The sequence below is a fragment of the Oncorhynchus clarkii genome, chromosome 9 (genome assembly GCF_045791955.1).
Source record: "Oncorhynchus clarkii lewisi isolate Uvic-CL-2024 chromosome 9, UVic_Ocla_1.0, whole genome shotgun sequence".
NCBI classification, from domain to species: Eukaryota; Metazoa; Chordata; class Actinopteri; order Salmoniformes; family Salmonidae; genus Oncorhynchus; species Oncorhynchus clarkii.
The window spans coordinates 79,409,934-79,436,739 of NC_092155.1; the positions used below are offsets into that span (position 1 = coordinate 79,409,934).

General features: G+C 46.8%; 1 protein-coding gene across 5 annotated transcripts in view; it reads right to left on the reverse strand.

The window, feature by feature from the left end:
• LOC139416976 (ubiquitin-like modifier-activating enzyme 1) overlaps positions 1–25,922 on the reverse strand; it is a 51,260-nt gene extending 25,338 nt beyond the window's left edge. For 2 of the 5 annotated variants that reach the window (XR_011635151.1, XM_071166203.1), the window contains exons 1-13: positions 25,649–25,922; positions 17,084–17,200; positions 16,926–16,984; positions 15,399–15,567; positions 13,830–13,964; positions 10,517–10,714; positions 10,113–10,245; positions 7,282–7,379; positions 6,776–6,922; positions 4,518–4,694; positions 2,340–2,450; positions 1,852–2,069; positions 1,388–1,569 (exon numbers count right to left, since the gene is read on the reverse strand). Coding sequence is in view for 2 of the 5 variants with exons in the window: in XM_071166203.1 (XP_071022304.1) it covers positions 1,388–1,569; positions 1,852–2,069; positions 2,340–2,450; positions 4,518–4,694; positions 6,776–6,922; positions 7,282–7,379; positions 10,113–10,245; positions 10,517–10,714; positions 13,830–13,964; positions 15,399–15,567; positions 16,926–16,984; positions 17,084–17,200 (1,744 nt within the window). In the remaining 3 variants the exon portion in view is untranslated. Of the gene's footprint in view, positions 1–1,387; positions 1,570–1,851; positions 2,070–2,339; positions 2,451–4,517; positions 4,695–6,775; positions 6,923–7,281; positions 7,380–10,112; positions 10,246–10,516; positions 10,715–13,829; positions 13,965–15,398; positions 15,568–16,925; positions 16,985–17,083; positions 17,201–22,410; positions 22,619–25,648 lie in introns of those variants that run through there. The other 3 variants (XR_011635150.1, XR_011635149.1, XM_071166202.1) reach the window with 3 other exon arrangements.
• Between the last annotated feature and the right edge of the window lie 884 nt (positions 25,923–26,806).

Here is a 26,806-nt window from a genome sequence, read left to right on the forward strand (position 1 = left end):
CAAGCTAAAGCTAGCAACCAAGCTAAAGCCAGCTACCCCAGAAGTTGCGGTCAAACAAATAATGCCTTATTACCATTGCGGTATTGTAAACACATCGTTCGTGGCCGGTGTGTGCTTGTTTGCAGACTTTTTTGTACAGCTTTGACAGTGCTGCTGATAGTAGTAGCGGCGCTTGTCTTGCACGTGTTAATTCATCACACACACACACACAACATTCTATAATATAATTGTGTTATTTGACGTGTCGAATTAAAACGCTTATTAAAAAAGACCCAAACGGCGTTCCATACATGAACACTCTCTCAAGCCCACGTCCCGGTGAGTAGCTAAAACACGGACTAGACAGCTAGTATAACGGCCTTTGGATAAAATGCTGCTAGCAGTATGTGGTACTGTAACGATGCGCGTAACAGACTGAACATTCATTTCCCAGAACCTATGTTCACACACACACACACACACACACACACACACACACACACACACGTTTTAGTATGGTCTGTTCAGCACGCAATTTGAGTAGTTAAGACAAACAGGATGCATTTATCCTCTGTTACAGCACATAGGGAGTTGAAACTGCTTGTTTTCAGAGAGGAAGTGAGCTCTCATCTTTGCTGTTGTGAGTGGTAGGGGGAGGGGCTTGGGAGAAAGAGGCAAAGCGAGAGGTTTCACTGTCGCCAACATGTGTCAACAATAAGTCCAATGAGTTTCTCTGGGTTTATTTTGGACCTCAGCTTGTCGCCTGCCCCAGCAATCATGTAAACCCCAGAAATATATTAACGCTGTTTTATCATGTAAACCCCAGAAATATCTCACCCTGTTTTACCATGTAAACCCCAGAAATATATATATATATATATATCACCCTGTTTAATCATGTAAACCCCAGAAATATATCACCCTGTTTTATCATGTAAACCCCAGGAATATATATCTCACCATGTTTTATCATGTAAACCCTAGAAATATCTCACCCTGTTTTACCATGTAAACCCCAGAAATATATATATATATATATCACCCTGTTTAATCATGTAAACCCCAGGAATATATCACCCTGTTTTATCATGTAAACCCCAGGAATATATATCTCACCCTGTTTAATCATGTAAACCCCAGAAATATATCACCCTGTTTAATCATGTAAACCCCAGAAATATATCACCCTGTTTTGCCATGTAAACCCCAGAAATATCTCACCCTGTTTTGCCATGTAAACCCCAGAAATATATCACCCTGTTTTATCATGTAAACCCCAGAAATATATCACCCTGTTTTATCATGTGTGGCAGCAACTGGTCCTGAAGAAACAGGAAGTCTATGTTCTACCTCCGTACGTTACACACAGCAACAAATGGGAACAGGAAGTCTTTAGGGCGCGTCTTACGTGCGTCAACGTTGTCCAGAGCGTTGGCGACTCCGTGGAGGCTCTCGAAGAAGTCGTCATCGTAGACTCGCTCGGTGTCGGGCCCGACGCGGTTCTGGTGTCCCGTGATCCGGATGGACGGGTTCATCTGCTTCACCGCCGCCGCCGCCGTCTCGCTCTTCATCTTCGTCACGTCCCACGGCCTGAATACAAACCAAAACACAACCATTTAAACACGCAACACTTTACAAAATAAGTGACTAAAGATGAATAATTACATGGTATCGTCCTCCCTGTATAGGGCACTATGAAATGACCCCAGATCAGTAGTAGGGCACTATAAAGTAAACAGGGTGTCATTAGGAACACATACAATGTCCATAACAGTCAAAACACTGACTGAAGGCCAAGATAAAAGAGATGGGCTTTTCACACATTATATAAAACCTCCTCATGGTACTAGTCTCCTCCTCCTCCTCTCTCACCTGAAGAGGAACTGTCTGTTGAGGTTGGATTTCTCTATGGTGTCCATGTCCGTCACGATGACCTCACCCTCCCCGCTGGCCAATCCAATCATGGCAAAGTTCTTCAGCAGCTCACAGCCAATAGCGCCAGCCCCAACCAGGAAGTAACGTTGTTTAGCCAACTCCTCTTGCAGCTGGGAGCCAAACACAGCGATCTGGCCGTCATAACGGCTGTTTCTCTGGAGAGAGGGAGGGGTTTTATACTTCATAAACAACATGTGTTCTGTATCTGCAGGGTCTGGATGTGTGCGTGTGTGTGAGTGAGTGAGTGGGTTGGTGTGATAAATGAATCATATCGATAATAAAAATAAAAAATATGTGTCATACCCCTACAAGACACAACAGAACTAAATATTTACGCATATGATAATCACGACCCAACCAGCTAGTGTGTGGGGTAGGTGTGTATGTGGGTATGTGGGGTAGGTGTGTGTGTGGGGTATACTCACAGGGGCACAGTCCTCCTCAGTGAGCATGGCTCCTCCCTCTTCCTCAGACAGACACTCCAGAGCATCAAAATACAGCCACTGCATTATGGGCATGAACTTCCCTGTACACGCCTAGGACACACACACACACACACACACACACACACAGTTATAATACTGTACAGCCACTGCATTATGGGCATGAACTTCCCTGTAGGGAGTTGTAGTTCTCATTAAGCAAATATTCAGCGCACAAACATGGTAATGAACTACAATGGACTTTTTCCAGCTCTGAGACTGATCAGAATCTGTCCAAAATAAGATCAATGAGTTTCTTTGGGATTATTTTGGATCTCAGCTTGTCGCCTAACGTCCTGGCTTTGGGACAACGACTTCCATTGTTAGAGACATGAGTATCTCGTCATTATATACAGACAATCTGGACATACACACGTTTACACCTGCTACGGTCGGTTAGATACACACAGACCACATGAGGAATATCTCTGGACGGATACACGTTTACACCTGCTACAGAGAACAGAGATAACGTGAGATGGTAGAGATAATACATAGTTTAGTCAAACAGCTCTGCAGCATCCTTAGTCAGGCTAGTTAGATAGGATGACTAGAGACAGTACAGTACGGGGAGAACAGAGATAACGTGAGATGGTAGAGATAATACATAGTTTAGTCAGACATCTCTGCAGCATCCTTAGTCAGGCTAGCTAAATAGGATGACTCCAGACAGTACAGTACGGCTGCCCAGTGACACGAGCCTACCAGACGAGCTAAACTACTTTCATGCTAGTTTTGAGGCAAATAACACAAAATGAACACCTATGCAAGAATGCTATTCATTGACTACAGCTCAGCGTTCAACACCATAGTGCCCTCAAAGCTCATCTATAAGCTAAGGACCCTGGGACTAAACACCTCCCTCTGCAACTGGATCCTGGGACTAAACACCTCCCTCTGCAACTGGATCCCGGAACTAAACACCTCCCTCTGCAACTGGATCCCGGAACTAAACACCTCCCTCTGCAACTGGATCCCGGGACTAAACACCTCCCTCTGCAACTGGATCCTGGACTTCCTGACGGGCCGCCCCCAGGTGGTGAGGGTAGGTAACACCACATGCGCCACGCTGATCCTCAACACAGGGGCCCCTCAGGGGTGCGTGCTCAGACCCCTCCTGTACTCCCTGTTCACCCATGATTGAGTGGCCAGGCATGACTCCAACACCATCATTAAGTTTGCTGATGACACAACAGTGGTAGGCCTGATCACCGACAACGATGAGACAGCCAATAGGAAGGAGGTCAAAGACCTGACAGTGTGGTGCCAGGACAACAACCTCTCCCTCAATGTGATCAAGACAAAGGAGATGATTGTGGACTACAGGAAAAGGAGGACCGAGAACGCCCCCATTCTCATCGACAGGGCTGCAGTGGAAGCAGGTTGAGAGCTTCAAGTTCCTTGGTGTCCACATCACCAACAAACTATCATGGTCCAAACACACCAAGACAGTTATTCACCTATTCCCCTTCAGGAGACTGAAAAGATTTGGCATGGGTCCTCAGATCCTCAAAAGGTTCTACAGCTGCACCATCGAGAGCATCCTGACTGGTTGCATCACTGCCTGGTTTGGCAACTACTCAGCCTCTGACCGCAAGACACTACAGAAGGTAGTGCGAACAGCCCAGTACATCACTGGGGCCAAGCTTCCTGCCATCCAGGACCTCTATACCAGGTGGTGCCCTAAAAATGATCAAAGACTCCAGCCAACAGTGAGACTGTTCTCTCTGCTACCGCACGGCAAGCGGTACCGGAGCGCTAAGTCTAGGTCCAGGAGGCTTCTAAAACAGCTTCTACTCCCAAGCCATAAGACTCCTGAACAGCTGATCAAATGGCTACCCAGACTACACCCCCCTCTTCTACGCTGCTGCTACTCTGTTATTATCTATGCATAGTCACTTTAATAACGCTACCTACATGTACATATAACTTGTTCTCAACTGGCCTACCTGGTTAAGTAAACGAGAACTTGTTCTCAACTGGCCTACCTGGTTAAATAAAGGTGAAAATAAACCAAAACATGATTCTCTCCCCCACAGTAACAAGGTGTCTGACAACATAAAGAACAGTAGGAACACAGAGAGCAGAAACAGTTCTGACCGGAAACGAGCGGCTCCTTACCTTCAGAACTTCCTGTGCGGCCAGTCCACCAATGAAAGCGTTGAGTGGTGCCAGGTCGCCGGCGGAGACGAAGGCCAGTTTCTTAATGAGCTTGTCATCCAGCTCGTCCACTTTGGCTGACCCCGTCTGGCCGGAGTTAACCTCTTTAGCCAGGGACACCAACTCCTCTCCATCAGCCTGGAACACACAGAAAAGCAGTACATTAAAAGCACTCAAACTTTTTGAATGGCAGCTAAAAAACACTAGGGAAATAGAAAATAAGCTCAACATATTTACTCAGTCACAAGATCCTGCATGAGTTTTCCACAAATAACCAGTCCAATGGAAATGAATGGGATTACCAGTGTGTGTCAGGTAGGGTTGAGCGCTAACCAGATTTACATATCGCCATTCCTTCTATCATCCTTGGATTTACAGTATTACCGGCTTCGTACACAAGGGGGTGCCAGAAAACACACAAAAAGCCCATTGGGTGTCTATTACCAGAAAGATAACATTTGCATAATTAACAGCAAATGTACATGGAGGCTGCTAGCTAAATACGCTAACGTGCACAAACAGAAAAAATATACAAATTGGCAAGACAGGCAGTTCAACTCAGTCATACATAAATAGGTAGGAGCGACCGAAAAATCTAACAGCCATCACAGTGAGGGGCTGCTGCCAACACACAGACTCAAATCTAACAGCCATCACAGTGAGGGGCTGCTGCCAACACACAGACTCAAATCTAACAGTCATCACAGTGAGGGGCTGCTGCCAACACACAGACTAAAATCTAACAGCCATCACACAGACTCAAATCTAACAGCCATCACAGTGAGGGGCTGCTGCCAACAGACTCAAACCTAACAGCCATCACAGTGAGGGGCTGCTGCCAACACAGACTCAAACCTAACAGCCATCACAGTGAGGGGCTGCTGCCAACACACAGACTCAAACCTAACAGCCATCACAGTGAGGGGCTGCTGCCAACACACAGACTCAAATCTAACAGCCATCACAGTGAGGGGCTGCTGCCAACACACAGACTCAAATCTAACAGCCATCACAGTGAGGGGCTGCTGCCAACACACAGACTCAAATCTAACAGCCATCACAGTGAGGGGCTGCTGCCAACACACAGACTCAAATCTAACAGCCATCACAGTGAGGGGCTGCTGCCAACACACAGACTCAAATCTAACAGCCATCACAGTGAGGGGCTGCTGCCAACACACAGACTCAAATCTAACAGCCATCACAGTGAGGGGCTGCTGCCAACACACAGACTCAAATCTAACAGCCATCACAGTGAGGGGCTGCTGCCAACACAGACTCAAATCTAACAGCCATCACAGTGAGGGGCCGCTGCCAACACAGACTCAAATCTAACAGCCATCACAGTGAGGGGCTGCTACCAACACACAGACTCAAATCTCTAGCCACTTTAATAATTAGATGTAATACATGTATCACTAGTCATTTTAAACTATGCCACTTTATGTTTACATACCCTACATTACTCATCTCATTTGTACATACTGTACTCGATACCATCTACTGCATCTTGCCTATGCTGCTCTGTACCATCACTCATTCATATATCCTTATGTACATATTCTTTCATTCCTTTACACTTGTGTGTATAAGACAGTAGTTGTGAAATTGTTAGGTTAGATTACTTGTTAGATATTACTGCATTGTCAGAACTAGAAGCACAAGCATTTCGCTACACTCACATTAACATCTGCTAACCATGTGTATGTGACAAATAAAATATGAAATGAACAGTACTGTCTCTGGAGCAGCATGTGTACACGCTGTGTGTGTGTGCAAAGAAATCAAGATATTGGCATCTGTACAGGGAACTCATCCAAAGGGCTTTGACTTCCCAAACGCGGCAGACAGCCAACCTTCCCAAACGCGGCAGACAGCCAACCTTCCCAAACGCGGCAGACAGCCAACCTTCTCAAACGCGGCAGACAGCCAACACACTAGGATGCCCAGTCACCTTGTTAATTCAGACACTTAGATAACTAGCAAGTTAAACTTACGGGCCGCATTAATGCAGAAGTCTGCGTTTTTTCACACAAGGGAAAAAAATAAAGCATAAGAAGTTACTAAGCTTGACGCACCGGTGTTTGGGAAGCCTGCTGTTTCCTCTGGTAGCTGTGTAGAGCCTGGAAGCCCAGGTACAAAGGTGTGTATGTATACAGGTGTGTGTGTGTGTGTGTGTTTGTGTGTGTGTGTATACAGGTGTGTGTGTGTGTGTGTACCTGGCACCAGGGCTTGGGCAGCCTGCTGTGTTTCCTCTGGTAGCTGTGTAGAGCCTGGAAGCCCAGGTGAAGCTGTCCTGGTCGCTCAAACTTAGCAAAGTCTGTCAGCACAAACTCTGGCTCTGCCATGGACGCAGTCAGGGGTTTCTACAGAGAGGGGGGAGGAGAGAACGACAGGGATAAGAGCCAGAGGAAGAGCAGCGTCCGGCTAGTAGTTGACAGGATAACTACTTGTGGAAAAGCCATATGCATTCAGATGGGAAATTACAAGAGTCCCAGTAACAGAGGCTGTGTTGCCCCACCCTGTTTATTTGTTGAACACTAACACTTGGTCTTTTGACCAATCAGATCAACTCTTGTACATAATAAGGGCCAATGATCAGAATTGGACTGCTTGTGTAAACGCAGACAAAAAAAAATGTTCTAATGAGAACCACCACATGTTCAAAAATGATCCACCAAGTACCTGGCCATCGACACCATGACGACAATGTGGAGGTACTTACGAAGACCACCTTCTGGGGCATCTTGACCTGAGAGACGATGCCGCCCCTGACGTAGTCGGCGAAACCTGTGGTGTCACAGATACTGAAGGTGTAGGGGCCTGGACGGAGAGAGGGACGGAGAGATGGATGAATGGAAGAGAATGCCTTTAGAAGATGCAGCCCGGTTCCCGGTGACCGCGGCAGCAGCCCGGTTCCCGGTGACCGCGGCAGCAGCCCGGTTCCCGGTGACCGCGGCAGCAGCCCGGTTCCCAGTGACCGCGGCAGCAGCCCGGCTCCCGGTGACCGCGGCAGCAGCCCGGCTCCCGGTGACCGCGGCAGCAGCCCGGCTCCCGGTGACCGCGGCAGCAGCCTGGTTCCAGTACTGTTTGAGCAGACTAGCCACCTCCTATGTCATTGCCACGCCAGTACTAAGTCATGTTAATGGCGCTATTTCCCAACCCACGACGACACAAACTGACGGGTATCCTGGGAAGCAGGTTTGAGTAGTTTGCGAGGTAACTTTGGCCATCCGAGTTCAACTCGGGTTAAACGGTCATACGAAAGTGGTTCACCTTTCAGCCGGGAAAGATTCAATGGCAACGCATGCTTCAGATTTAAATCGCTCTGGTGCAGCAGGCAAACTCACAGCTAACTCCACTATACTGAATAAAAGGACAGCCGCGGGTTGAGGACCAACTAAAGAACAGCCGCGTGTTGGGGACCAACTAAAGAACAGCCGCGTGTTGGGGACCAACTAAAGAACAGCCGCGTGTTGGGGACCAACTAAAGAACAGCCGCGTGTTGGGGACCAACTTAAGGACAGCCGCGTGTTGAGGACCAACTTAAGGACAGCCGCGTGTTGAGGACCAACTTAAGGACAGCCGCGTGTTGAGGACCAACTTAAGGACAGCCGCGTGTTGGGGACCAACTTAAGGACAGCCGCGTGTTGAGGACCAACTTAAGGACAGCCGCGTGTTGAGGACCAACTTAAGGACAGCCGCGTGTTGAGGACCAACTTAAGGACAGCCGCGTGTTGGGGACCAACTTAAGGACAGCCGCGTGTTGAGGACCAACTTAAGGACAGCCGCGTGTTGAGGACCAACTTAAGGACAGCCGCGTGTTGAGGACCAACTTAAGGACAGCCGCGTGTTGGGGACCAACTTAAGGACAGCCGCGTGTTGAGGACCAACTTAAGGACAGCCGCGTGTTGAGGACCAACTTAAGGACAGCCGCGTGTTGGGGACCAACTTAAGGACAGCCGCGTGTTGAGGACCAACTTAAGGACAGCCGCGTGTTGGGGACCAACTTAAGGACAGCCGCGTGTTGAGGACCAACTTAAGGACAGCCGCGTGTTGAGGACCAACTTAAGGACAGCCGCGTGTTGAGGACCAACTTAAGGACAGCCGCGTGTTGAGGACCAACTTAAGGACAGCCGCGTGTTGAGGACCAACTTAAGGACAGCCGCGTGTTGGGGACCAACTTAAGGACAGCCGCGTGTTGAGGACCAACTTAAGGACAGCCGCGTGTTGAGGACCAACTTAAGGACAGCCGCGTGTTGAGGACCAACTTAAGGACAGCCGCGTGTTGAGGACCAACTTAAGGACAGCCGCGTGTTGAGGACCAACTTAAGGACAGCCGCGTGTTGAGGACCAACTTAAGGACAGCCGCGTGTTGAGGACCAACTTAAGGACAGCCGCGTGTTGAGGACCAACTTAAGGACAGCCGCGTGTTGAGGACCAACTTAAGGACAGCCGCGTGTTGAGGACCAACTTAAGGACAGCCGCGTGTTGAGGACCAACTTAAGGACAGCCGCGTGTTGAGGACCAACTTAAGGACAGCCGCGTGTTGAGGACCAACTTAAGGACAGCCGCGTGTTGAGGACCAACTTAAGGACAGCCGCGTGTTGAGGACCAACTTAAGGACAGCCGCGTGTTGAGGACCAACTTAAGGACAGCCGCGTGTTGAGGACCAACTTAAGGACAGCCGCGTGTTGAGGACCAACTTAAGGACAGCCGCGTGTTGAGGACCAACTTAAGGACAGCCGCGTGTTGAGGACCAACTTAAGGACAGCCGCGTGTTGAGGACCAACTTAAGGACAGCCGCGTGTTGAGGACCAACTTAAGGACAGCCGCGTGTTGAGGACCAACTTAAGGACAGCCGCGTGTTGAGGACCAACTTAAGGACAGCCGCGTGTTGAGGACCAACTTAAGGACAGCCGCGTGTTGAGGACCAACTTAAGGACAGCCGCGTGTTGAGGACCAACTTAAGGACAGCCGCGTGTTGAGGACCAACTTAAGGACAGCCGCGTGTTGAGGACCAACTTAAGGACAGCCGCGTGTTGAGGACCAACTTAAGGACAGCCGCGTGTTGAGGACCAACTTAAGGACAGCCGCGTGTTGAGGACCAACTTAAGGACAGCCGCGTGTTGAGGACCAACTTAAGGACAGCCGCGTGTTGAGGACCAACTTAAGGACAGCCGCGTGTTGAGGACCAACTTAAGGACAGCCGCGTGTTGAGGACCAACTTAAGGACAGCCGCGTGTTGAGGACCAACTTAAGGACAGCCGCGTGTTGAGGACCAACTTAAGGACAGCCGCGTGTTGAGGACCAACTTAAGGACAGCCGCGTGTTGAGGACCAACTTAAGGACAGCCGCGTGTTGAGGACCAACTTAAGGACAGCCGCGTGTTGAGGACCAACTTAAGGACAGCCGCGTGTTGAGGACCAACTTAAGGACAGCCGCGTGTTGGGGACCAATGAAATCAGATTTCCTTCCTTGCAATGATTGCATCATCATCCCTTCATTAGAGGAAGAGGACTGACTTACATATTGTAATGTTAAAATAGGACTCACCCAGGGTCTTGATTTCTACTGGCTGGCAGCCGTTGAGCTCCGTCATGCCCTGGACCTCGGTGAAGGTCACGAAGTCTCCGCTTTCAAACCCGTGGCGAGCCTCGTCTAGACACGTCACCACGCCTGAAGCGTCCTACACACACACACACACACACACACACACACACGAGAGATTGAGATGACTAGGGGCGTCTTACACCGACAAGAGAAGAGAGGGGGATTTGATAGGCACAAAATGTCCCCTACAAAGACAGAGAAACTACTCTGAAGCAGGTATGAGTCAGCACAACATAGAAAACCTAGATGAGTGGTAATCAGATATGATCTATCTAGTAGGATACCAGCTTGGGTGATGACAGCACTCAGGGTGTAGGATCTAGGGCGTAGGGATCTAGGGCACTAACCTTGGTGATCATGGAGATCATAGCAGAGAGAGGCTGCTCTCCGTTGGTATCGATCACCAGCATCTCCTCTCCGAAGTCGCAGAAGAGCTGTCCGAAGAGTCCCCGTGTGTCAGCGATCACCAGCTTGATGCCGTTACTGTGACAGAAGTCTCCAACACGCTGCTGCTCTTCTAGAGGGGAGTTGGTCAGGACCACAACCTACAACACAGAGACACGTTATCACACGCGCTATAGTACACGACATTAAAGGAACTAATGATTGTGCCCCTGCTCTTCCCTAATGATGACGGTGTGTTCAGTCTGTCGCGTGTAGAATATCTTAAGCCTATTCATTGGTGATGGGCCCTGCTTTTCCAAAGTTGCAAGATATTGAAGGCCAAGAAATTGCTAGATGCAGCATTTGATTGCCGATTGATAGGCCTAGTGCACGGTTCTTGACTGTCAGCCTGGTGGCCGACCTGCCAATACCGTTCCCCTCGCCTCGCTCTAAGTCCCTCGCGATGAAGGATGCGTTTGTGTGTTCTTGGAAGTAACTAAATCACTGTTCTCCCATTCCCCAAAAAATCCTTAATCTTAGGAGTTGATTCTTAGCGGAATCTAATCTTGACACTCAGAAATTTGCTCTTCACCGTTAACAGTTGGACAAACAGCAGAGGAAGGCAAGCAACGGCAGCGAAGTCCTGTACAGCAACACTTTGGTTAAAGTGAGAGGTTAAATGAGAAGGAAATAGCCTTATAGTTGGAGTTGAGGTACAGTAGAGGTCGTGCAGGTCAGTAACGGGCGTTGTGAATTCACATGGAATTGTACTTCATTTTATTTTATCACACAACACCAGTCAATGATTTAAAAAAAAAATCTTTATTTTTTAAAAGTATTTTCTACATTGTAGAATAATAGTGAAGACATCAAAACTATGAAATAACACATATGGAATCATGTAGTAACCAAAAAAAGTGTTAAACCAATCAAAATATGAGTTTCTTCAAAGTATCCACCCTTTTGCCTTGATGAAAGCTTTGCACACTCTAGGCATTCTCTCAACCAGAATCACCTGGAATGCTTATTCAACAGTCTTGGAGATCCCACATATGCTGAGTACTTGTTGGCTGCTTTTCCTTCACTCTGCGGTCCAACTCATCCCAAACCATCTCAATTGGGTTGAGGTCGGGTGATTGTGGAGGCCAGGTCATCTGATGCAGCACTCCATCACTCTCCTTCTTGGTCGAATAGACCTTACACAGCCTGGTAGTGTGTTGTGTCATTGTCCCGTTGAAAAACAAATGATAGTGGGACTAAGCGTAAAGCAGATGGGATGGTGTATCGCTGCAGAATGCTGTGGTAGCCATGCTGGTTAAGTGTGCCTTGAATTCTAAATAAATCCCAGACATGGTCACCAGCAAAGCACCTCCACACCATAACACCTCCTCCTCCATGCTTCACGGTGGGAAATACACATGCAGAGATCATCCGTTCACCCACACCGCGTCTCACAAAGACACGGCGGACGGAACCAAAAATCTCCAATTTGGACTCATCAGACCAAAGGACAAATTTCCACCGGTCTAATGTCCATTGCTCGTGTTTCTTGGCCCAAGCAAGTCTCTTCTGATTGGTGTCCTTTAGTAGTGGTTTCTTTGCAGCAATTCAACCACAAAGGCCTGATTCACAGTCTCCTCTGAACAGTTGATGTTGAGATGTGTCTGTTACTTGAACTCCGTGAAGCATTTAATTGTGCTGCAATTTCTGAGGCTGGTAACTCTAATGAACTTATCCTCTGCAGCAGAGTTAACTCTGGGTCTTCCTTTCCTGTGGCGGTCCTCATGAGAGCCAGTTTCATCATAGCACTTGATGGTTTTTGCGACTGCACTTGAAGAAACTTTCAAAGTTCTTAATTTTCCATATTGACTGACCTTCATGTCTTAAAGTAACGATGGACTGTCGTTTCTCTTTGCTTATTTGAGCTGTTCTTACCATAATATGGACTTGGTCTTTTACCAAATAGGGCTATCCTCTGTATACCACCCCTACCTTGTCACAACACAACTGATTGGCTCATACGCATTAAGAAGGAAAGAAATTCCACAAATTAACTTTTAACAATGCACACCTGTTAATTGAAATGCATTCCATGTGACTACCTCATGAAGCTGGTTGAGAGAATGCTAAGAGTGTGCAAAGCTGTCATCAAGGCAAAGGGTGGCTATTTGAAGAATCTCAAATATAAAATATATTTAGATTTGTTAACCTCTTGAACCTATAGGGGCGCTGTGTCATTATTGGATAAAAAGACGTGCCCGTTTTAAGCACAATATTTTGTCACGACATGATTCCATATGTGTTATTTCCTAGTGTTGATGTCTTCACTATTATTCTACAATGTAGAAAATAGTAAAAATAGAGAAAAACCCTGGAATGAGTCGACGTGTCCAGACTTTTGACTGGTACTGCACCCGTGCACACACGCACTTATTTAGACCGGTTAAATGGTTAAGAAAAATGGACAATTTGCCACATCCCTCCTCTAGACTACAGTATACACAGTTATTATTTTAGTGGTTCCAGCTCCATCTCTTCTACATACTTTATATCTAGCTAGCTAGCTACCATTGAACCCAGTTGGTTGGCTTTAGCTACCCGCAGACTCATACTACAGCATTTCATGCTATGACAATCCGTCTGAACTGTAGCTACTCTATGGGATTATGGTTAATTGTTTGGCTAGGTAGCTACATGTCGAAACAAAAGACACTACTTGGCCAGATGATTACTTGACCAGTTAGCTAACTTGATGGGTGACCAAAAAGCTGGTCACTCACCCACTCTTCCAATGACACGGCGTCCTCCCAGGTAACATTAGGCTCTGTGGCTCTGTGTTTATAGCTTGATAATTAGCTACATAACGATATGCTAGCCTATTAGCCACGTTATGACGGACTCGTGATCTTTGACCTCGCTAGTTTAACTCTATTGACATTCCCAGCCTTAATTTACATTCCTCCGTAACCCAAACGGGTGGAGGCAGCAAACCATGTACCAGACCAGCTGGGATTTACAACCCGACAGCAAACATTTTAGGGTCTAGCAAGAAATGTATTGGTGAATCTATTCTGCCAGCGATGACTTACTGAACATCATGGAATTTTGAGTCAAATAAAACATATTTTTTTAAAACCTCTTATTATGTTGGTTTTGTAGCATGAACTGGGAATTTTATATTTTTGACTGATATGATTATTTCATATGTGAAAGGTAGTTAAAACGCTGTCAGTTCCACTTTAACTAGGTAAGGGGGTTGATGGGTAACAGTTTTACCTGGAACTGAGTCAGGTAATCGTCGATGAGGACTCCAGTGTAGGCTACTACAGGTACATAGCTGTTGAGTTCAGCCAGGCGAATCCGAGACACCTCAGCCCTGTTCTTCCCCAGGTCCTTCTCACGCAGGTAGAACTGGAGACAGGAGAGAGAGAACGTTACTACAGAGATGGGTCCTCCTCACGCAGGTAGAACTGGAGACAGGAGAGAGAGAACGTTACTACAGAGATGGGTCCTCCTCACGCAGGTAGAACTGGAGACAGGAGAGAGAGAACGTTACTACAGAGATGGGTCCTCCTCACGCAGGTAGAACTGGAGACAGGAGAGAGAGAACGTTACTACAGAGATGGGTCCTCCTCACGCAGGTAGAACTGGAGAGAGAACATTACTACAGAGATGGGTCCTCCTCACGCAGGTAGAACTGGAGAGAGAACGTTACTACAGAGATGGGTCCTCCTCACGCAGGTAGAACTGGAGAGAGAACGTTACTACAGAGATGGGTCCTCCTCACGCAGGTAGAACTGGAGACAGGAGAGAGAACATTACTACAGAGATGGGTCCTCCTCACGCAGGTAGAACTGGAGACAGGAGAGAGAGAACGTTACTACAGAGATGGGTAGGAGCACCATTGGCAGTGATTACAGCTGTGAGTGTTTCTGGGTAAGTAGTATAATAATAGTCTCTAAGAGCTTTCCACACCTGGATTGTGCAACATTTGCCCATTATTATTTTCTAAATTCTTCAAGCACTGTCAATTGGCTGTTGATTATTGCGAGACAACCATTTTCAGCTCTTGCGTAGATTTGGCCTTGTGTAGATTTGACCTTGTGTAGATTTGGCCTTGTGTTTTAGGTTATTGTCCTGCTGAAATGTCAATTCATCTCCCAGTGTCTGGTAGAAAGCAGACAACCAGGTTTTCTTCTAGGATTTTGCCTGTACTTAGCACCATTCCATTAAGTTTTTTTTTTTTCCTGAAAACTGCCGCCCTTAATGGTTACAAGCATACCCATAACATGATGCAGTCACCATTATGCTTGAAAATATGGAGAGTGGCAACCAGTATTGTGTTGTATTTTTCACAAACATAACACTTTGTGAATTGCTTTGACACATTGTTTTGCAGAATATCTTTAGTTCCTGGTTGCAAACAGGATGTACATGGAGCTAAATAACAAACAATGTGACTGGACCTGACAACATAGCCAGTGATTAAAACACTCCCATACTGGGACTGAGTGGCCCACGCAGAAGGAGAGGAGAGAGAGAGAGAGAGAGGATGCAGAACGAGAGGAGAGAGAGAGAGAGGATGCAGAACGAGAGGAGAGAGAGAGAGAGGATGCAGAACGAGAGGAGAGAGAGAGAGAGGATGCAGAACGAGAGGAGAGAGAGAGGATGCAGAACGAGAGGAGAGAGAGAGGATGCAGAACGAGAGGAGAGAGAGAGAGAGAGGATGCAGAACGAGAGGAGAGAGAGAGAGGATGCAGAACGAGAGGAGAGAGAGAGAGGATGCAGAACGAGAGGAGAGAGAGAGGATGCAGAACGAGAGGAGAGAGAGGCCCCGTAGTGTACCTGTGAGGAGAGGTCTCTCCACTCGGCCTGTCCCTGGTCGTGCAGGGTAACACTCTTCACTCCTCCCAGGATGACGTTCTTAGCGATCTCCACGCCCAGCCCTCTCAGCCCTGAGACCAGGACGTTGGAGCTTTGCATGCGCTTCATAGCATCATGGCCCAACACGTAGCTATGGAGGAGAGAATACAGGCTTTATAAGACTACATAACACCTCTATAACACTACGTCAGCCCTGAGACCAGGATGTTGGAGCTCTGCATGCGTTTCATAGCATCATGGCCCAACACATAGCTATGGAATAGAGAATACAGGCTTTATAAGACTACATAACACCTCTATAACACTACGTCAGCCCTGAGACCAGGATGTTGGAGCTCTGCATGCGTTTCATAGCATCACGGCCCAACACGTAGCTATGGAATAGAGAATACAGGCTTTATAAGACTACATAACACTATTCTCTATTCCATAGAGAATACAGGCCAGGGTTCTTCCTGGATGACAAAGGGGCTTAGGTGGGTGGGCGTGGCCAGTCTGGCTGATTATGTTTTTTTTAAACAAATTAGAGGAGCCTATCCTGGTGGTGAAGAGAAATGTTTCCATTTGTAAGTACAGTTCCTGGAATTCTACACATTTTCCCATGTCTAATGCTACAGTGGATTCAGAAAGTATGTACACCCCTTGACTGTTTCCACTTCCCGTTGCATTGTGGGATTAAAATGGATTTCTACAAAATCATTTGAAAGCGATCTACAAAAAAATACTCTAATGTCAGTGGGGGGGGGGGGGGGGGGATGTAAACATTTGCAGAAATAATTTAATGGAAAATAATATATATCTCGATTAAGTTAAATATTGAACCCCATGAGTCAATACATTAGAATCATCTTTGGCAGCGATTAAAGCTGTGAGTGTTTCTGAGTACGTCTCTAAGCTTTCTTTTTAAAATTATTTAAGTTCTCAAGCTGGTTGCTGATCATTGCTAGACAGACATTTTCAAGTCTCGCAACAGATTTTCCAGACGATTCAAGTCAAAAACTGTAACTAGGCCACTCAGGAACATTCAATGTCATCTTGGTAAGTAACTCCAGTTTAGATTTGGCCTTGTGTTTTAGGTTACTGTCCTGCTGAAAGGTGGATTTGTCTCCCAGTGTGTGGTGGACAGCAGACTGAATAATGGTGCCTGTCAGTGTGTTCAGACATCCCACAGGTCCTACTAACACCCCCCAGGTCCTACTAACACCCCCCACACACAGGGGGAGTCCCCTGCAGCTGTTTCCTCTTCAGACAGTTGCTATATTTCTGGTCAATTGCACATAAAATCATGATAAAAAATAAATAAATTGCGAACCAAAATAAACTAAAACGCAACCAATCAAAAATGTGTTGTCGCACTGCCAGCTCAAACGGTCAGACTATTTTGGTCTCAGTATCCAACCTCGTCACAAGTTCTACTGGATGCTCTCACGAGTCTTCCCAAGTACCCCCAGGTTGACTGTGTTATTGGGCTATAGATACGGTACTTACAGCTGTCTGGAGTACAGGCCTTCGTCGATCTCAGCATCATTGCCATTCTTAGCCATGCCCTGGGGAAAACAACAGGAGTGAGAACCAGTCCCACACACACGACTGCCAGACAGATCAGTGAAAACAGACAGAGGAGCAGTGTGTGTGTGTGTACGTACGTTGGTGGGTGTGTGAGACAGTTCAGTTCTGACAGAGTTAGAGGAGGAGCAGTGAGATCCCGTCTTCGTCTCGGAGTCTGACACGCGACGCTTCTTGGACAGCGGCGAGCTGGACATCTGAAAACACACACACACATAGCTGAGTATAGAGCACACACAAAATTTAAATCAAATGTATTTATGAAGCCCTTCGTACATCAGCTGATATCTCAAAGTGCTGTACAGAAACCCAGCCTAAAACCCCAAACAGCAAGCAATGCAGGTGTAGAAGCACAACTGAGTATACAGCACACACAGCTGAGCATATGCCACACACACACACACACAGCTGAGTATACAGCACACACAGCTGAGTATACAGCACACACAGCTGAGTATACAGCACACACAGCTGAGTATACAGCTCACACAGCTGAGTATACAGCTCACACAGCTGAGTATACAGCTCACACAGCTGAGTATACAGCTCACACAGCTGAGTATACAGCTCACACAGCCGAGTACACAGCTGAGTACACAGCTCACACAGCTGCGCTGGTAAAACAGCTGACATAAGTGGTCCTAACAGGACTGACACTGACACTGACACGCTGCAACACAGGACAGTTCCACTGACACGCTGCAACACAGGACAGTTCCACTGACACGCTGCAACACAGGACAGTTCCACTGACACGCTGCAACACTGGTCAGTTCCACTGACACGCTGCAACACTGGTCAGTTCCACTGACACGCTGCAACACTGGTCAGTTCCACTGACACGCTGCAACACTGGTCAGTTCCACTGACACGCTGCAACACAGGACAGTTCCACTGACACGCTGCAACACTGGTCAGTTCCACTGACACGCTGCAACACTGGACAGTTCCACTGACACGCTGCAACACTGGTCAGTTCCACTGACACGCTGCAACACTGGCCAGTTCCACTGACACGCTGCAACACTGGTCAGTTCCACTGACACGCTGCAACACTGGCCAGTTCCACTGACACGCTGCAACACTGGTCAGTTCCACTGACACGCTGCAACACTGGTCAGTTCCACTGACACGCTGCAACACTGGTCAGTTCCACTGACACGCTGCAACACTGGTCAGTTCCACTGACACGCTGCAACACAGGACAGTTCCACTGACACGCTGCAACACTGGTCAGTTCCACTGACACGCTGCAACACTGGCCAGTTCCACTGACACGCTGCAACACTGGCCAGTTCCACTGACACGCTGCAACACTGGCCAGTTCCACTGACACGCTGCAACACTGGCCAGTTCCACTGACACGCTGCAACACTGGTCAGTTCCACTGACACGCTGCAACACTGGCCAGTTCCACTGACACGCTGCAACACTGGCCAGTTCCACTGACACGCTGCAACACTGGTCAGTTCCACTGACACGCTGCAACACTGGTCAGTTCCACTGACACGCTGCAACACTGGCCAGTTCCACTGACACGCTGCAACACTGGTCAGTTCCACTGACACGCTGCAACACTGGCCAGTTCCACTGACACGCTGCAACACTGGCCAGTTCCACTGACACGCTGCAACACTGGTCAGTTCCACTGACACGCTGCAACACTGGTCAGTTCCACTGACACGCTGCAACACTGGCCAGTTCCACTGACACGCTGCAACACTGGTCAGTTCCACTGACACGCTGCAACACTGGTCAGTTCCACTGACACGCTGCAACACTGGTCAGTTCCACTGACACGCTGCAACACTGGTCAGTTCCACTGACACGCTGCAACACTGGCCAGTTCCACTGACACGCTGCAACACTGGTCAGTTCCACTGACACGCTGCAACACTGGTCAGTTCCACTGACACGCTGCAACACTGGTCAGTTCCACTGACACGATCTAGCAAATATTTGTTTAAATAACAACACTCAAAAATACTTGACCATGGTGTGTACACCGATTTAGTAGATGACACCTTGTTGTGCAATGAGCCTGTCTGGCTAAGACCTCAACAAGCCCTCGTCTGACCAGGTAATGTCAATGGGTAGGAGTAATGGAGGCCTGTAGGGCTGATGTAAAACCAGAACAAGAAACTCACAACAGTCTGTGCCTACAGAACAAGTAACTGAAAACAGTCTGTGCCTACAGAACAAGAAACTGAAAACAGTCTGTGCCTACAGAACAACTGAAAATAGTCTGTACCAACAGAACAAGTAACTGAAAACAGTCTGTGCCTACAGAACAAGTAACTGAGAACAGTCTGTGCCTACAGAACAACTGAAAACAGTCTGTACCAACAGAACAAGGACTGATGGTGTCTGTCTACACATCTACACTTCTCGAGTACAACACCCTCCAACTACCCCTCCCTCCATCTATCCCTCTTGATCCCTCACTCCCTCCCTCCATCCATCTATCCCTCACTCCCTCCCTCATCCATCTATCACTCACTCATCCATCTATCACTCACTCACTCCCTCCCTCCCTCATCCATCTATCACTCCCTCTATCACTCACTCATCCATCTATCACTCACTCCCTCCCTCATCCATCTATCACTCACTCCCTCCCTCATCCATCTATCACTCACTCCCTCCCTCATCCATCTATCACTCACTCCCTCATCCATCTATCACTCACTCCCTCATCCATCTATCACTCACTCCCTCCCTCATCCATCTATCACTCACTCCCTCCCTCCCTCCCTCATCCATCTATCACTCACTCCCTCATCCATCTATCACTCACTCCCTCTCTCCCTCATCCATCTATCACTCACTCCCTCTCTCCCTCATCCATCTATCACTCACTCCCTCTCTCCCTCATCCATCTATCACTCACTCCCTCCCTCCCTCCCTCATCCATCTATCACTCCCTCCCTCCCTCATCCATCTATCACTCACTCCCTCCCTCATCCATCTATCACTCACTCCCTCATCCATCTATCACTCACTCCCTCCCTCCCTCCCTCATCCATCTATCACTCCCTCCCTCCCTCATCCATCTATCACTCACTCCCTCCCTCCCTCCCTCATCCATCTATCACTCACTCCCTCCCTCATCCATCTATCACTCCCTCCCTCCCTCATCCATCTATCACTCCCTCTATCACTCCCTCCCTCCCTCATCCATCTATCACTCCCTCCCTCCCTCATCCATCTATCACTCCCTCCCTCCCTCATCCATCTATCACTCCCTCCATACATCTATCACTCACTCCCTCCCTCATCCATCACTCACTCCCTCCCTCATCCATCACTCACTCCCTCCCTCATCCATCACTCACTCCCTCCCTCACTCCCTCATCCATCTATCACTCACTCCCTCATCCATCTATCACTCACTCCCTCATCCATCTATCACTCACTCCCTCATCCATCCATCCCTCACTCCCTCATCCATCCATCCCTCACTCCCTCATCCATCCATCCCTCACTCCCTCATCCATCCATCCCTCATCCATCCATCCCTCACTCCCTCATCCATCCATCCCTCACCCATCCATCCCTCACTCCCTCACCCATCCATCCCTCACTCCCTCATCCATCCATCCCTCACTCACTCCCTCATCCATCCATCCCTCACTCACTCCCTCATCCATCCATCCCTCACTCCCTCATCCATCCATCCCTCACTCCCTCATCCATCCATCCCTCACTCCCTCATCCATCCATCCATCCCTCCCTCATCCATCCATCCCTCCCTCATCCATCCATCCCTCACTCCCTCATCCATCCATCCCTCACTCCCTCATCCATCCATCCCTCACTCCCTCATCCATCCCTCACTCCCTCATCCATCCCTCACTCCCTCATCCATCCCTCACTCCCTCTATCCTTCCATCTACTAGAGGTCATTGAATCCTTCTCATCCAGGGCGGTGAGAGTTTTCTAGGCGAGCAGCTACACTGGCCTCTAGCCAATCCCAATGTGATAAAACACGGACAAGCCTGGCCCTGGGAACGGATATGAATAACGGCATTATCAGTTCCTTCCAGACGCAGTGAGAGCGAGTAACAGCAAGGCGTGTTGTTTATGTTACGGTATTGTTTACTATACTATAGGAAATGGCTGCCCTGACTTTTCCAGTATTGTTTATCATCTGTAAGACCACACCCCATCTCTGCCTCAAACACTGTAAAAACGCTGATTCATTAACCTTTTGCTGCAGTGAACTATAGGGGTGCAACACTTCACAATGCCTCGTGGTTGGGGGGGGGGGGCTGTAACCATGGCCGTATAGAGCGACAGGATACAAACATAAAACGCTATTTAACTCTAGCATGTCAGGTTATTGATGACAGTGTAGCCATCACACCAGGAAACGAAACCTAAAGAGAATGGTTAAAGTTTGTTTACAAAGAAAATCACAGTCCATTATTATTTCTAGAAGTAGAGACGTAATAAAAATGTCGTAGCTACACATTCCAAAACAGGTTACCAGCACATACAAAAAACGTCTAAAAACGATGAATGAGTGTACCGGTAAATAGCGATCAAGCAATTAGATACCACTCATTCCGGGACAGCGGCAGTAACTTCTAGAATCATGACAACCAGCCAACAACAGTCGGAAATATTGCCTCCACTGAGGCCGTCTAGCACTGTACTTAGAATTATGATCACACAAACAACGACTGATGTAGAATGACAACTATTCAACTCAACAAATTAGGGCAAGAGAGATTCAATCGTCAAAATGTGGACACATGTAGCTAAATCAATGCCTGTCAATCTAAAGCTAAAACATATCACAATGATACAGCAAAGCCCAAGTCTAAAACTCAAGTCATTATACGTGACTTGTTAACGGTGTTAACTCCAGTGAATATTCACTGTCTTACAACAAAGTAAACACTTGACCAACGAATCTGTCTAGTTGTGAACAAACAGCCCAGACAACAAGGACGTAAAATATTAAGCCAACAGCAACAGGTCAAAGGTAAATCACTTAGACCGTGTGCAGGCTAATAACAAGTGATTTGGCGAGCCGCTCCCGGTGGGACTCGGTCGGAACATAATGAACTAACCATCTAGCACCGGACTGCCTCCCTGTCGGTGACCGGAGAGCAGCGTTTCAGCCGCTGGACTGCGGCCTAGCACACGAAGTGCGGAACTGAACTTATGGCTATGGTGCTAACGTTTTATACATATAGTATTTTTAAAAAGCCTCTCAGAAGCAACGTTAGCTAGAAAATATCACAACCCTCCGAGAGTAACGTATTGGCTATGACTAAGCACCTGACATAAAAAGAATAATAAAATCGACCTGAACCGTCTGCTACATAAACGAGTGGCTACTGTAACGTTAGCTAGGAGAAGTAGCTAACACTAGTGTCCATTGATTTGCCTGCCTTACCAATAATCCTTCTCGGTCCCTTCTCAGTGCAAACCGCTCCTCTAGTACCGGATCGGTCTAAAACGTCAAAAATAACAACGATGATTGTAGTTCTGTGATTGTAGAAAAGGTCTTGTGTGCGGGGTTGAAAAGGCTTCGGGCTATAATGTCGAGTCACTGGATGAGTCCTTGTGTGTGACTGTAACACGGGTGAACAAAACCAAAATGGCAGAGCGGAGGGCTCGACACTAGTTACCACAGACACAAAGTCAGACACCCTGCCTTTCCTTTTTATTAACATTTTTAAAAACCTTAGGTTGAAAAAAATACATATCAGATTTTAATAACAGAAACCACATTGCTAACCTTAAATTAAGACCAAAAAGCTAAATAGTTTTGTTTTCATTCATTTTAACGATATAGACAAATTTGACTGTAGCTGTGGTAACTAGTGGAAACCGGTGCGGAAGGCGGTTGTAAATGTAACAGGAAAGCGAGGCCTCGGTACCCGTTGTTATTATACCCTCCGTGCGCAACACGCTCCGTCTGCCCACTCCGTCCCTCATTGGCTAAGGCAGACTCAACTTTGTCTAGATCTCACCCACCTGTCAGGGAAAGTGCGTGGCTGTGTCGTTCCCTAACATACTGTATATAATGAATAGTCCCCCCCCATTTGACTCGGGAAGAGATTTCATTCATGCATCTTTACTCTGGACATATGGTCGTAGTAAACTCACATCGGTGATGGAGATGTTAAAATACTAGTTGAGAGGATGTAGATCATTTCATAAACTTGGAAAGATTTGAGTGACAACAGAGCAACCATTTACTGGCATCTGCCTCTAAATATTTTGTTGTGGTTTTCATTTAGGAGCAGCGGTGTGCGCTTAGAAACAATTTAAGGATTCTAGCTTTATTTACCTCTCATTTTTCACTGTTACTCCTACATTTATTTGTGTACTGAGGTGCACATGTCCTCCTCGTAAAAATGTTTTAAGAAAAGGTTAGCTTTGAGCCCTGGACAACACTAGTATATGGAGCAAAAAGCTGTGTGGGAAAACAAAGAGTGACAAACAGTTCATCATTGGGTTCGTCATGCCTTAAATATAGTGTGTGCTCCGTCTACCTCATAACAGTAGTTATGAACAACAGATTCACAACTATTCATTGGACTGAGTCAATACACCAAATCATTAATGTTGATGAATCTAATTTTAGACTTGCATAGCTCAACCTTAGAAAAGCACTGACTGAAATGAATCAACTATTACCTCAATTTTTTTTAAAAACGACCATTTACAAATTGCAAACTAAGAAAAAAAAAAATATGACTCTTTTGACTGACTCGTTCAGTAAAAAATAAAAACTCATCTTTTGAATAATTTAGTTCATTCGAGTCATTAATGCACAGTGCGCGCCGGACACTTAGCAATTGAAAAGCAAAGCAGCAACATGTGAACAGAGATCGAAAGACCGTACATTCCCAAAACGCAGACTGCTTGAAAAAAAAAAAACAGTACGTATCTAAACTAGTAGATTGAATGAAACGCATCGAAATATATTGTTTAGGAAGCTGACAAATTAAAACAGGATTCTTACTCCGCTATGAACATTCAAATGGGATATTTAATTCATGCATCAGAGCACTAATGAAGTAGAATTGACCCGGATGAGCCGGAGGAAAGTATCAATCCTGCTGTGGGACTCATTGCGGTCAGCACTAGCAGGTCAAATGAATGACAAAATGAAGGTGTCAACTCAGAAAAAATGAGTCATAACTGGTCAGTAAAAAAAAAAAAAGTTGCTTAAAAAGAACTGCTCGTATACAAACTCCACATCACTAATAGGCAGATATACAAACTCCACATCACTAATAGGCAGATATACAAACTCCACATCACTAATAGGCAGAAGTGGCGGGACTGCACAAAAGAAGAGTGGTTATGTGTGACAGACGAAGGACTGAAAGTCAATCTGATAGGATACAAAAGGAAAGTACCGTTAAGACGGTCACTTGAAAGATTCTACCGGTAGGTTGCAGTGCTTGCTCACTAGTACGGGTGCAGGGATGTGCATGCTTGTGAAAGACCACATCACTGGGTCGAAATGAGTTGATACGGTACTTGATTTTCTGGAATGGTCGAATGTTTTTCTACATTCTATTGCAAACAATAGCAGGCTATGATAGATTTTGCTCACAAGCCAAGTGAATATGGAAGTACTTAGACATATTTTAGGGTTATGGGGGTGAGCATCCTTAGTATAATAGAGGCGAATTAATGTTAGGGGGGGAGGGGGTGGTTGGCAAATGACACAAAGGCCCAAGTGGGCCGCTTCTTCTCGGGTGCAGAGGAGGAGGAGGAGAGGAGGAGGAGAGGGGGGAGGAGGAGGAGAGGGGGGAGGAGGAGGAGGGTGGGGTGAGGAGGGGGAGAGGGGAGTGAGGAGAGGGAGAGGGAGGAGGGGAGGAGAGGGGAGAGGGGGAGGAGGGGGAGAGGGGGAGGAGGGGGAGAGGGGGCGGAGGGGGGAGAGGGGGAGGAGGGGGGAGAGGGGGAGGAGGGGGAGGAGGGGGGAGAGGGGGAGGAGAGAGGCCGTGGCAAAGGGTTCGGATCTCTGTCGCAGTAGAAATTCAAATGGACCCCTTTTATGTTAGTTTAGACTAATCACCCCCAACAACCAAAACAAAATAATTCTACAAGCGTTAAAACACATTCATTACACACACGACTTGTGAATGCTCCTGTAACGTTTACCACACGAGTTGGTCAATAACGTTAAATTAACGACATGGGTATAGCTAACTGCTCCTGGCTTCATGTTCTAACAAAGCCGACGATTGTAACACAAGCTAACCAATTTCAATCTTGCTATCTAGTGAACTGAATCCGTCAATTCCGAGCTGGATAGCTGGCAATGGACTCAAGTTAGCATCGTGCTAGCTAACCAAGCCAACAGTAACGTAGATTACCGTTGGCTAGCCAGTGGTTGGCTAACGACGTTAGCTATACTAAAGTTGGCCCAAGTAGTTGCCGTTGACCTGTTTAATGTATGTAGCGAGCAGGCTGTCAAAGAAAGGACTGTCGCCATGGCTAAATATGTAGTACATTTATAGTGTTTTTTTGTTGTTGGTCTAAGTAACTAACGTTAATTGACCGGTTAACGTTGATACATTGGACTTGTGTCGTTAGCAAGTAGCTACATCTAGCTAACTAAATTAGCACCACTGTTAACTAGCATTATCGACATAGTATGAATAACTCACCACATCCGATATTATTCAGGCCTGATCCGTAGTATCAAAAACAAACAAAACCTTGTCTAGGTAAAAAAAAAAAAACAACAACAAACGTAACAATTAATCTCAACGATTTAAAAAAAAGAAGATCAATGTCTGTCAAAGTTGTGGGATCTGAGTGAGTTTTTCACACTGCTGGACGGTTGCCTGGCCGGCTATTCCCATAGACATTAGGGCTTTTTCCAGCACCGCTTAGTTCTTCAGATGAAAAGCAAAGCAGCAACATGTGCACGGTAGAATGAACGACCGCTCATGTCCAAAACGTGGTAGTGCATGAACAAAATAAAAATGTAGGTATCTTAGCTAGTAAATTTAATTAAACGAATTGAAATATATTGATTAGAACACTGACAAAATCAACTTTTTTTGTACATGTTTTATTCCGCTATGAACATTCAAAATGGTCTTTTTTGTGTGAAAATGTATTAGAAAATATTTTACCACCCCCCCGTACTTTTGGCATACATTAGTCTGGCCCAGAAGTGTCATGACGCAATGACTGCCTGATGGGACATGTAGGCACAAGAAAGACTGGAATTTAGTTGAGACATCGGGCTTGTTTGAGTGGTAAGGTAGAGGAGGCACATCTGCGACAGCCGAAAGTCGGACACTGATGTGGTTTTCCAAAAGCAATGCTCAATGCAACATAAGTGTGTTTTATAATGTCGCAATAAACACCTCTCCAACCAACATATCACTCACTCAAACTGAAAATATGTGTACAATCAAATTGGTGATAGAGACTCGTCACATTCATTCGTAAGTTTCCACTGTATAGACCTACATAAATTGTTGCTAAATTCGTTTCTGTTTCGGTCACATTTGCATGGGTCAAACAAAAACACTTTACTGATTGGTTGACAATAGAGGCGAAGGATGAAGTTGGTGAAGCAACTTCAGAAACTTGCAGTCAAATCTTCATGACCTTTGATCACTAAAGTTCACGCAGTGAACATGCAAAGTCTGACAATTTTTATCCCCATAATGTAACACACTCTGAAAGGACTTGACAAAAGTGATCTGGTCTTGACTAATGATGGTCACCGTCTTGACAAAAGTGATCTGGTCTTGACCAATGATGGTCACCGTCTTGACAAAAGTGATCTGGTCTTGACCTATGATGGT